Source organism: Peromyscus leucopus, chromosome 1 (assembly GCF_004664715.2).
Source record: "Peromyscus leucopus breed LL Stock chromosome 1, UCI_PerLeu_2.1, whole genome shotgun sequence".
Taxonomy (NCBI): domain Eukaryota; kingdom Metazoa; phylum Chordata; class Mammalia; order Rodentia; family Cricetidae; genus Peromyscus; species Peromyscus leucopus.
The window spans coordinates 82,780,980-82,794,302 of record NC_051063.1 but is presented as its reverse complement, the minus strand read 5'-3'; the positions used below and the strand labels follow the sequence as shown (position 1 = coordinate 82,794,302).

Below are 13,323 nucleotides of genomic sequence, written 5' to 3'. Positions count from 1 at the left end.
GCCTCAGATTTTGTAGGCAATTTCAGAGATCTGGATTGTGTTTGATTTGCTTTACCTGTTGGCAACTAATGCAAAACTCTTTTAAATGCCATGTGATAAGTGGTGTCTGTGGGTCAGAGACTTTTCAGCTGAACACGCCAGGGCCAAACCTTCCTAAGACACTGCTGATCACACTCCCCAGGTACTGACTGGCATGTCTACCTAGTGGCCCAAAAGTCCCATGAGCTCTTCAGAGTGCAGCTGTTGACAACATGAGAGGCTCAGCTCGAGGCCTGCCCCTCAGCTCCTGCAGGATTCTTTCCAAGGGCATTCTCGTAAGTGCTGTGGTTCTTAGACCCGAAACAGAACAGACCAGCTCAGCTGTACGCTCCAAAATACAGCTGTATACTTAAGCTTTGGAAGAAAAAAAAAAAAACAACACAGGTTGTGGAGGAAGGGAATCTCATACCACATGTAAGAGTTTGTCATCAAAGAAGACAAGGCATTTGTAAAGAATTTTTTAAAATATTTCACAGGGCTGGAGAGATGGTTCAGTGATAAAGCACTTGCTCTTTCAGAGGAGGACAAAACTTCAGTTCCCAGTACCCGTGTGGTAGATATCTTAACTCTGGTTCCAGTGGATTTGATGCCCCCTTCTGGTCTCCTCTGGTACTGCATGCACATAGTACACAGCCATACATGCAGGCAAAATACTCATATACAGAAAATAAAAAATAAGTAAATCTTTAAAAAATATATTTTACAAATCATAAGGATATTTCTGGTATTTTGTTTTGGCAGCTGTTTGGGTTTTTTGTTTATTGGCTGTTTAAATTTAGGTACTATTTTTTAAAAAGGCGCTGAACCAGGATCACACACCTTTGATCCCAGCACTTGGGAGGCCGTGGCAAGCCAAAGCCTGGTCTACATAACCAGTTCCAGAACAGTCAGGACTACACAAGGGAGCCTGTCTCAAAACAAAGAGACAAACAAAGGCACTGAAAGGGGAAAGAGGAGCCCCTCATAAACACATACTGCTTGCTCCATTCGGTGCATATTTACACTGCAGCATCCACATTACCTGACGGAGTTCTGGAAAGCAGTCCAGTCTTCCTGGAAAAGGGAGTTGGCAGGAATATCATCCAGTCTGCACTTCTTTCGAATTGACTGCAGTGCATTGGTGAAATGAGACACATACCTAGGGAGGGGAGGAAACAGCAGCTCTAAGGACAGCTGAAATTCCTCAGCTGTGGACAGACTGTCCACCTTGCAAATGTCCTGTCATGGAGTAAGAACACTTAGGAACCTCTGGCTACAGAAAAATGTGGTGATATTGTGTTCCCCAATATACTGTGCACCCTAATAAACTTATCTGGGGTCAGAGAATCAGAGAACAGAACAGCCACTGGATATAGAGGCCAGAAAATGGTGGCACTCATGACTTTAATCCTAGCATTCCAAAGGTAGAGATCCGTTTGGATCTCTGTGAGTTCAAGGCCACACCGGAAACAGACAGGCATGGTGACACACGCCTTTAATCCTAGGAAGTGATGACAGGAAGCAGAAAGGTATATAAGGTGTGAGGATTAGGAACTAGAGTCTGTTAAGCTTTTAGGCTTTCAGTAGCAGTTCAGCTGAGATCCATTCCTAATGAGGACTCAGAGGCTTCCAGTCTGAGGAAACAGGATTGGCTGAGGAGTTGTCGAGGTGAGGTTAGCTGTGGCTGGTTTTGTCTCTCTGATCTTCCAGTGTTCACCCCAATATCTGGCTCTGAGTTTGTTTTTATTAATAAGACCTTTTAAGATTAGTGCTACAGAAAAATCTCCAGGCCATTTAATAAAAGACAGAGAGCCCTTAGGGGTGTTCAGGAGGAGGAGGGAGGGGATGGCCACCAAGGAACCCAGTGACCAACAAGCTGAGAGACACCGCTGCCCACTGACTCATGCTAGCACACGCGCTTCTCTGGAAGCAGGTTCTAGAAAGGCTGCAGAACACGCAGCCCACTGTCATGCAGTTACTGACATCCGGGTACTTCTGCAAGCACATCTTCCAGTCTAGACTAGTCACGGCAGGAAGACCAAAGCTCACTGGCAGGAAAGAGCACCCAGGAGCACAGAGTCAGACTCAAGGTAGAGACCCTCACAGGCTGCTCTGATGGCACTCAGCACACCTCCACTTTAGGCAAGCGCCTCTGTATCTTCAGACCTCAGTTTTCTCATCTCTAAAATGGATTTAATGATGGCTTCTATATCATCTTACAAATAAATGAAATAGCATACGATCTCTGAAAAGCATGTAATGAAAGTTCTTGGTGAGGTATGCTTTTAAGAATGTAAATTTCCTTGCTATGTCCCGGGGTGGAGGTGGGGGCTGTGTCCTTAGAACACCTGTGCATCACAAGAAGGCTAACCTCCCTCGAACAGAGCAGAATGTGATGCCTGGGCCTGAGAGGGAGGCTGTGTAGTCAAGAAAAGCCATCCCTTTGAAGTGAAGACCTGACCTCGGACACTCCACAACCTGCAGACACTCCCCAACCACTCAACTCCCTTCGCAAAGACCTTCCAAGCAGAGGCCTCCAGAGCAGACTGGCAGGAAAAGTCAGGGGCAGAACTGCTTCCGTTGTGGGAAATTAAACAACTGCCAGCAGCTAGCAACTATGACAAACGTGACAAGAACAGGCTACTCCTGGGCTGCTGAGCAGACAGGGGATTTCACTGTCCCTCAGTCCAGAATGCAGAACACACTGTAGATTTTACCCCATTATTTATATAATAGATTAGACTCTTTGGTTCGCTTTCAGAATATACAGTTTCAAGTGTCCACCACCAGAGAGCTATTCACTGGTAGAGACATCAACTATAATCTTTCCCATTCACTGCCGTTAGTTTACGGGAAGCAACGACTCTGAAACTCAGGTCCTAAGGTGCCAGGACCAGGCTGAGCCCAGACTGAGCCAGTTCCAGCACCTCGTGCCTTCCACAGCTGTGAAGTCACTCTTTGTAGCCTTGTATGGGCTAACTTAGTGTGCAGGGCCAGAGCACACGTCAGGACGTTCATTCTGCCCCATCTTCCCACCCCGCCCCAAGTCCTCCTCTCCCCCGACACTTGAACCCTGATAAAATTAGCTTCAACTCCATTTATAAACTCAGCGATATTGGTAATATCCAAATTCCAGAGACAGTGACCTCACTGCCCCATATACTTTGGCATACAGTAAATTTTAATGCAAATATAAATTATTTTTCAATCATGAAAACAACAAACAGGAGAAAAGTAAATCTGGTAAGTGCTCAGAGGAGTAAGAGCTAAAGGAAAGCTCAAGACCTCATTTTCATAGCAGGGAGGTGATAAAGTTGATCAAGTCTTACTCGTTTGCAAAGAAGAATCAGAAAACCAAAAAGAAAGTGTTCCAGCATGCTACCTCTGTGGAAAGAACTGAAAGCTAATGGAAGCAGGGCATAGTTTTACATTTTGTGTGTTTTATACTGGGGGAGAACTATGTCTAAAAGCATTATTTCTACTACCTTACAGAATAGTTTTTAGATCTCAAAAGAAAAGCTCTCTACCCACAAAATCCTGATGATGGCAGGACGGGAAGAGGTTTTTAAAAAGAGGCAGAGTAGGGGTCACCTGGAAACTTGGCCCAGTGATTAAGAGCACTGGCTGCTCCTACAGAAACCTGGGTTCAGTTCCCGGCACCCACAATCTGTAAGTGCAGTTCCAAGGGATCAATGCTGCCTTCCAACCTCCAGGGATAGCAGACAAGCACGTGGTGTACCAACAGACATGCAGGCAAAACATCCAAACACAAAGTCAACCCAAAATAATAACTAAATAAGTAAACACTACACTTGCTAGTAATACCTCTCTCTTTCCAGACACACACCAAGGTTCATCTGGACAAACTTCTAACCCGTAAGGCCTCAACAGGGCTGCCTGGGGTGGGGCTGATGGCCACAGCCAAGAACATGGGGCTCACAGGGGCAAGCCTGGTATTTCTGGAATGACAAGAGCTCCCTAACCTCCTAAGCAAAACAGCATTCAGTTCAGTAAATGAGCCTGGAAATACAGGGCAACTTCGTGGAGAAACAGATTTCCACAGAGGGGTCCTTGGAGAACATAACAGTGTATGTGCAGTTCATCAAGTTCACAGCTGGGTAAGACTGTTGACTACTTTTCTCTGCACACCCCGAGGTAGTGTGCATAGATCCTTCCAGCACTATGAAAGCTATCCAGTGGGGTGAAGCTTCCCAGCTGGAGCCAGTTTGGTTTCCCCATATCCTGAGACTCAAATCTGTAATGTTTTCAGAAGCAGGGTCTTACAATCAAATTCAGAAAGATAACCAAGAGCAATAGCAATAATCCATACTGTTTGGAGGAGTCTATGGGACTCCACCAACCAACAACTCAAAAAGACACAACCCATATCTAACTCTGTTGTTTTGTTGTTTTTGTTTTTGTTTTTGGTTTTTGGTTTTTTTGATAGCGTGTGGCGTCTAGGGCAAGACATGCCTACTAGTGTAAGAGTTGCATGAATATTACAGGAGTAATCAAGTACTTTCTAAATGGACTTAAGAGCAGATCCACAAGATGAAACTCATGCACTGCCTTGTACTGCTAACATCGGCAAACACCTGTGGTTGTCTAGGTCACAGGCTCTAAGGAAAACCTAGTGGTATCACTCAACTAAATTGTCTCTTTAGACCCATGGGTCAGTGTGCCTCTCAGTCCTCACCAGAGCAGCTTCTTTTTACTGGAGATGGAGATTAGTGCAGAGACTCACAGTCTATCAATGTGCACAGAACAGGAGGCTGTGGGGTGTCCATCTCTAAAGGAGGCAGCTCTTTCATCCCTGACCCCAGACCCAGGGGTCATCAGAGAGAAATGGAGGACTGTAAGTGCCAGAGGTAGTGGACGTCTGCAGAGAAATAACAGCATGTGCTGGACACGACAGCACCATGCCCACGTGAACTCACAGAAGCTGTGACTGCATGCTTGACAGCACATCTACACAAGAGCAAGCCCGACGAAGTCCAAGCACAGGGGCGGGAGGAGCCGGGAAACTCCACCCCTAGCTGAGGAGCTGTTGGCCACTGATGGCTGCAGGGGGAAGGAGAGTCAGTTTTCTTCTAAGAAGAAGCCCCCAAGAGGCTACCATGTGCCAGTAAGTGGCCTGGCACACATGTGCACACTGGCAGTGCCAAGCAGTCCCTGGGTATACAGAAGGAAGAGCACATGAGGTTGGGAGGAAAGTGGGGGGAGATTGGAGAGAACAGAGATGGGGCAGGGCGATCAAAAGACATTATATAAAGACTGGAGGATGTCGGCTCCCAAGGACCCCCATCCTCAGGGACCTGGCCAGAGGACCCAGCCTCATGCTCCTTCCTTATTCTTCTGACAAAATGTGACTAAACTGTCTCTTTTTTCTTTTTCTTTCAGTAACAAGCTTTTGGTTTTACTTTTGGGGTACTGGGTAGTTACATGGAGTCCTTATGTATGCAAATCACACTCTGCCTCTGACGACACTCCAACCCCTTAACAGTCCCCTCCATCTCCTCTGTCTTCCCAGGCAAGCAAGAAGCCGCTTCTCTCTATAAACTTGCCTGTTCTGGGCATTTCAGATGGATGACGTTCTGTAAGTAGCTTATTTCACCTATAGGCTATTTACATCACTTTTTTATTTTACTTTTATTATTATTATTATTATTATTATTATTATTATTTGTGTGTGTGTGTGTGTGTGTGTGTGTGTGTGTGTGTGTGTGTGTGTGTGTTTGGTTTTGGTTTTTCTGAGACAGGGTCTCTCAACATAGCCCTACTTGGCCTCAAACTATGCAGATCCGATTGGCCTCAAATTCACAGACATCTGCCTGCCTCTGCCTCTTTGCTGGGATTAAAGGTGTGCGACACCACCGCCCGGCTCACCTGACATTTTTAAATGATGTGTTTAGTCATAGCCCACTGGATGGACATGTTGATAACTTCCAGCGCTCCACCTATGCAAATGATGCCCCACTGAGCACCTTAAGAACATCCTCTTGGGCTCAGGTACAGGTGTCTCCCAAAGGTTCACAGCAGGAACACAGCTATACTCTCAATTGGAACAGACACAACCCTCCAAGGCAGCCAGCCCTGCCCCCAGCTCCCTCAGCCTTACTTGGCAAAGAGGGATTTCAAGGCTGTCAGCAGTCCACAGGTCCCCAAACCATTGGTGAATCTAGCACATCTGTCAACAGCTGCAGACGCCAGGCCAAAGAGCTTATGCACAGAGTGGCTCAGCTCCTGAACGCAGTCTATCACTTCCCCGTGCTCCTGGGCAGTAGACAGAGACAGACAAAAGCTCATTAGACTCGAGAATGCTGGTCTGGATCCCATTAGCACAGAGAACCCACCAGCATTTACACGGGATGACTGACAAGCCCACTCATCTGTGGCTAAGTCACCTAAAAAATACCATCCCCAACTTCGATGGCTCTTCAAGAGCCTGAGCCAGACACACACACACAAACACACACACATACACAAACATGGATGGTCAGCAGTTTATGTGGCCATGACAGCACAGAAATTAACTCCTGGCAGAAAAATACAACCAAAACTTAGCTAGCTCATCCTCATCTTTCTTTCCCCTTTTTCTGATTATTAAAATGGTTCTTCACCTTCCATCCCTATAGCTAGGATAAACTTCCTTCCCTGTGACAGAGGGGAATGTCTCCTGCAGGGCAAGAACAGAACTGAGGAGGGCAAACTTCCTAAGTAGGTCCCTAGAGGCTGCAGGCTTCAACGTTCAAGCAATGCTTCTGTAGCAGCTCAGCTCACGCTGGACACCTCAAACGACCTGAGAACAAACACTTATGTGACACAGAGATGGCCTTGACCCCTCGGTGCCCACACACGGTACCTGCTCTGAAACCCTTAGGACAAAAGGCAAAAAAACAACTTAAGACAGAATCACTAAGCTGAAGAGATGATAGAGAGTTAAAATTTAAGTCTATTTTGTTTGCTTTGCCTTTTAACTGGGGATTTGAGATGAAAATGGAAGCACTTTGGTAGCATCATTTCATATTTGGGCTGCAAGAGTCCATGAGGCATGGAAAGCCACCCAGCTTGCTTCTTCCTCCTCGCTTCCCTCTCATATAAACTTGATCCCACCCCAACCCTCCGCTACACAGAGCCAAGAGCCTAGCACAGAGAATGCTTGATAAACGGCTAGTCCTGCAGCATTATCAGACATTACCAGAGGCACAGCACTGATCTGTATAAGAAGGTTGTTCTCCTCCATGTCGCCATACTTTAGCTGGTAGGGTTTATATGGACCATACACAGCATCCACCAGCTCCACCACTTTCACCAGGTTGTGGTCCTCTGTAGGGAACAAGAAATTAAAATCATAGGCAAATAATCTAGAACTGGTTGCTGGAAAGCAATAGTAAAGGGTACCCTCATGGAACACTCCCTGATCCGCATACCCTGCATGTATCTGCTTTCTCGGTCATGGAAGCCTCTGTGATCCCAGAGCAAAGATCTGGGCTTTGTGTGTTGTTTGCTACAAGTAGTATTACAGACACCATGCCCCTAGAGAGCTCAGAGCCATCACAGCAAAGACCCAGATTCAGGTGAAAACTCCTGGGCCTGGAAGCAGTGATATATGTTCACAATGTCAGGTAGAGGTTACAGGAGGAGGCATTCCAGGTCATCCTTGGCTACACAGTGAGTTTGAGGCCAGCCTAGGCTACATGAGACTCTGTCTCAAAACACCAAACCAGGAGTAGAAAGATGGTTCAGCAGTTAAGAGCATATTCTACTCTTTCAAAGGACCTGAGTTTGGTCCCCAGCACCCAAATGAGGTTGCTCTCAGTCATCTTTAACTCCAGCTCTAATGCCTCTGGCCTCCATGGGCATCTATACTCATGTGCACATAACCACATACATACACATAATTTAAAATAATACAAATAAATCTTAAAAACAAACAACATGCCAAGCAGTGGTGGCACACACCTTTAATCCCAGCACTTGGGAGGCAGAGGCAGGCGGCTCTCTGTGAGTTCGAGGCCAGCCTGGTCTACAGAGCGAGATCCAGGACAGCTAGAACTGTTACACAGAGAAACTCTGCTTCAAAACAAACAAACAAAAAATCAACACTTATCAGGGGCCAGTGAAATGGCTCGCAGCAGGGAAAGGCACTTGCTGCCAAGCCTAATGATGTGAGTTTGATTCCTGGGTCCCACATGGTAAGAGAGAATTGGCTTCCATAATTGTTCTCTGACCTCCATATGTGTGGCTATAGAGAAGAGGCTCTATAGGTGAAACACACACACACACACACACACACACACACACACACACACACACACTCTTCATCTGCAGTGATCTTGAGAAGGAGCTATACACAGGGCTAGGGAAACTGCATCTCCACACGTAAAAGAATCAGATTAGACACATATCTATCACCCTGCAAAAAAATGAGATCCAAGAGGATCAAAGATCTCAATTTGAAATCTGAACCACTAAAACTACTAGAAAACATATTCAGTGTAGGAAAGGACGTTCTGAACAGGACTGCATTTGCCTAGGGATTGAGGGCAACAATTGGCAAGTGTGACCTCATAAAACTAAAAAGCTTCTGCACAGCTAAAGGAATAATCAAGTGAAGAAGAAACCACAGCATGGGTGAGAATTTCTGCCAGCCACACATCTGACAGAAGATTAATATTCAGAATATAAAACAAATTCAAAAAACAGAGTCAAGAAAACAAATGATCCAACTAAAAAAATGGGCTAGGGATCTAAACAGAGTTCTCAACAGAGGAAAGAAAAATGGCTAATAATACCTTAAAAGGTATTTATCATTCTGAGCAATTAGGGAAATGCAAATGAAAATAACTGAGATTTCATCTCACCCCAGTCAGAATGGCTAACATAACAAAACAGCTGACGACAAATACTGGCAAGGTTGTAGAGAAGGAGAAACCCTCCTTCACTACCGGTGGGAAGAGGCAAACTGATGCAGCCACTCTGGAATCAGTGTGGGGACTCCACTCTATGACGCAGATACACCACTCCTTGGCATATGCCTGTTGTTTGCTTTTGCTCTTTTGGGGGGCCCATCACCCAGCTCCCAAATAAATCACTCACAGAGGCTTATTCTTAGCTATAAATACCTGACCTTAGCTTGGCTTGTTTCTTGCCAGCTTTCCTTAAATTATCCCATCTACCTTTTGCCTCTGGGCTTTTCCCATTCTCTTACTTCTGTAAATCTTACTCTTACTCCATGGCTTGCTGTGTAGCTGGGTGGCTGACCCCTGGGTCCTCCTCCTTCTCTGGCTACTCCTTCAATCTCCTTTCGTATTTCTCCTTCTATATATTCTCTCTGCCTGCCAGCCCTGCCTATCCTTTTTCCTCACTGTTGGCCATTTGGCTCTTTATTAGACCATCAGGTGTTTTAGACAGGCACAGAGTTAAACAAATGCAATATAAACAAAAGTAACACACCTTAACATAATATTCTACAACATATGCCCAAATGACTTGACATTCTACTCTACAGATTTGTGCCCCATCATGTTCATTATTTCTCTATTCACAATAGCCAGAAAATAGAAATGACTAAATGGCCTTCAACTGATGGATAATGAAAATGTATTACAATAAGGCATTGGTGGTGCACACCTTTAATCCCAGCACTTGGGAGGCAAAGGCAGGTGGGTCTCCATGAGTTCAAGGCCAGCCTGGTCTACAAAGCAAGTTCCAGGACAGCCAAGACTACAGAGAAAAAACCCTGTCTCAAAAAATAAAACCAAGAATGACAAAAAGGAAAAAGGAACAACAATGGAGTGACCTTGCAGACTCATTTACCAAGTGATTAACCCAGCCTGTCGTGTCAACTGGACGCTGTGGCTCCTGCTGGGATGCAACAGGAGTCTCACGTTAGTAGCAGGGCAATATATGATGTCAAAATGTTTAATATAGAGCTAACAATAATAGGAAAAGACAGCATTTTAGGGTGTGGTAAATTCTACAGGAAAACCATCTTCTTCAAAGATGTCACTGTCACAAAGAAACAAAGATAAAATGACTCTTAGATTAAGAAAGTAAAGAGAGGTCAATCAAATGTAATGCACATATACTAACCTGGCTCTCAGAGGGAGACAGAGGAGGAAGCAGCTAGGAAGATCTCTGTAGAGCTGGCAAACTCTGAATACAAGCTATATACTAGATATTAAATGCTTGGGTATGATAATGGCAACAACCTATTATAAACATATTATAAAAGCTGGGTACAGTGGTACATATCTGTAATCCCAATAACTAAGGAGGATCAGGAGTTCATGGTCACCCTCAGCTACATAGTGAGTTAAAGGCCAGACTGAACTAAATGAGACCTTGTCTCAAAAAGCCAAAAACAATGCAAATTTAGTATATACACATACACACTCATATATACAAAAATGTTATTCCTAGATGGCAAGTTAAGGATGACTGTTTTCTTGTATTGTCAAGATTCTGTGTAATAAATAGACATGGCCTAGTGATCATGAAGTTAAGAGATGGAGAGGTGGCTCAGTGGTGATTATCACTCCTCTTACAGAGGACCTGGGTTCAGTTCCCAACACCCACATGGAGAGTCACAACCATCTGTATTCTAGCTCTTAGGGACCCAGCACCCTCTTCTGTCCACCAGGCACATACATGATGCATATGTGTGTGTGTGTGTGTGTGTGTGTGTGTGTGTGTGTGTTTATCACATTTAGTCAAAATACCCATACACATGAAAAAATAAAAATAAGGGAAAAATGAACCTAAATTTTTTTTAAATTGTTTTCTATTGTATAGTCTTTCATATATTTTAAATTGTATCATGTATCTGCATTAACTATTAAATAACAAAAAAAGTTAAAGATAAAAGGTAAAAAATATACCTGTAACATATCATATAAATAAGGGGGGAAGTTCACCATATAAAAATCTTTTAGGAACATATGCTAAATTCTCAACAGTGGCATCAGAGGAAACTTTCATTTGTATTATAGATTCTTTATCAGAAATTTTTGCAACACATATTTTATTGCTTTTTATACATGTATTCAATAATGCATTGCTTTAAATGAACTGCTCTAAAAAATTAATGAAAAATAGATTAAATCTCCAAACAGATAATTTTCAAACATTAAAAACCAAAGTAAAAAATTTAAAGTGATACATCATTAATTATCTAAGAACCAGGAACTGAAGGAAGAAATAAAGAACACAATGCTGGGGGGAGGATGGCCGGGGGCGGCACCACTCACCCTAAGGGACAGCAGAAGACACAAGTGTGATGGGCACCTCTAAATTGTCCTGGGCATAGCAACTGCAGCTCTACACTTCGAAAACCTCAGGGTGGGTCAGAAACTCTCCTGAGACAGTTTGTGGGGTTTTACTTCAATAGTAGCTAAAAAAAAAAAAAAAAAAGAATGCCATAGGGTCAAGCACGCCACTGCACGCCTTTAATCCCAGCACTCAGGAGGCAGATACAGGAGGATACAGTGAGTTCAAGGTTAGCCTGGTCTACATAGAGTTCCAAGACAGCCAGAGCTATGTAGACCATGTCTCAAAACAAACAAACAAGAAAATGTATGTCACAGTCATGAACCAGTCATTAGAAGCCATGTTTTAGGATAATAACCTAAGAAAATACTCATTCTATTATCCTTCCTTAAATGTGTGTGAACACATGTGGAAGCCAGAGAACAAGGCTGGGTGTCCTCAGGTATATCATCCACCTCCTTTGAGACAGGGTCTCTCACTGGCCTGCAGCTCACCAATTAGGCTAGACTAGCTGCCCAGTGAGGAAGCCTCCCATCTGTTTTCCCAGTACTCGAGTTAAAAGCATGAGATATTGTACCTCCCTTTTTCCACATGGGTGCTAGAGCCAAATTCAGGTCCTCATACTCAGAGGCAGGCCCTTCACCAGCTGAGTACCTCCCAGCCCCCACTATATTATTTTGAAATCAAAAAGAATGTAAGATTATATACCACCAATATTTTAAAATATTTTGACAGGCATGGTGGCTCATGCTTTAATCCTAATACTTATGAAACGGAGTCACGTGGATCATCGTGAGTTTGAGATCTGCCTGGTCTACATAGTGAGTTCCACACAGGCCAGCAGAGCTACATAACCTGCCACAATAAATAAATAAATAAAATATTTATGGACTATATAATTATAGTATAGCATATATGCATATAATATCAATACATAATACATTAAATATGTTTAATGCAATAACATAGTAGTTACACATTATATAGTGTAGTATGTGTTAAATATTTATAAAGTATGTTAAATATATTTTATATATAGTATATATTAAATATTTATATTAATGCTTGCAAATAGTATGCATTTATTTAATTGTTGAAGCAAGTTGGAGTTTTGAGACAGAATTTCACTACATATCTCAGGCCGGTCTTGAACTCACTATGTAGTCCAGTGACCTCAAACTCACAATCCTCCTGCTTCAGTCTTCTAAGGACCAGGATTACAGGCATATGCCAGCAAGCCCAGCTTCAGTGTGCATTTACATATGAACGCTGGGAGGAATAGAACAGAATTTGACCACTACCTCTTTTTGTTTGTTTGTTTGTTTGTTTGTTTTTTGTTTTGTTTTGTTTTTTGAGACAGGGTTTCTCTGTGTAGCTTTGCGCCTTTCCTGGAACTCGCTTTGTAGACCAGGATGGCCTGGAACTCACAGAGATCCGCCTGCCTCTGCCTCCCGAGTGCTGGGATTAAAGGCGTGCACCACCACTGCCCTGCCCTCTTTCTTAATGATGAAGTTATAAATCATTTTCATGCTTTTTTTTTTTTTTTTTTTGTTACTGGGGTTATTTTGTTCTGTTTTGTTTTCCGAGACAGGGTTTCTCTGTATAGTCCTGGCTGTCCCGGAACTCACTCTGTAGACCAGGCTGGCCTCAAACTCAGAGATCCACTTGCCTCTGCCTCTGAAGTGCTGGGATTAAAGGCATAAGCCACCACCACCCACTCTCTTATTGTTTTTGAGATGGGGTCTAACTATGTAGCCCAGGCTAGATTTGAACCCAATGTATTACTGAGTACTGAGATACATGCATATACTACCACATCCATCTTTCCAAAAGTATTTTTGGCTTAAAACAATAGCCGGGCGGTGGTGGCGCACGCCTTTAATCCCAGCACTTGGGAGGCAGAGCCAGGCGGATCTCTGTGAGTTCAAGGCCAGCCTGGGCTACCAAGTGAGTCCCAGGAAAGGCGCAAAGCTACACAGAGAAACCCTGTCTCAAAAAAAACAAAACAAAAAAAAAAACAGTTGGAAGGCTGGA

General features: G+C 43.8%; 1 protein-coding gene across 1 annotated transcript in view; it reads right to left on the bottom strand.

Moving 5' to 3' along the window:
- The window catches only part of Cog7 (component of oligomeric golgi complex 7), a 70,716-nt gene that overhangs the window by 26,750 nt on the left and 30,643 nt on the right, over positions 1-13,323 (bottom strand). The window contains exons 8-10 of the mRNA XM_028867853.2: positions 7,217-7,344; positions 6,137-6,291; positions 1,061-1,177 (exon numbers count right to left, since the gene is read on the bottom strand). Of these exons, the coding sequence (XP_028723686.1) occupies positions 1,061-1,177; positions 6,137-6,291; positions 7,217-7,344 (400 nt within the window). The remainder of the gene's footprint in view (positions 1-1,060; positions 1,178-6,136; positions 6,292-7,216; positions 7,345-13,323) is intronic.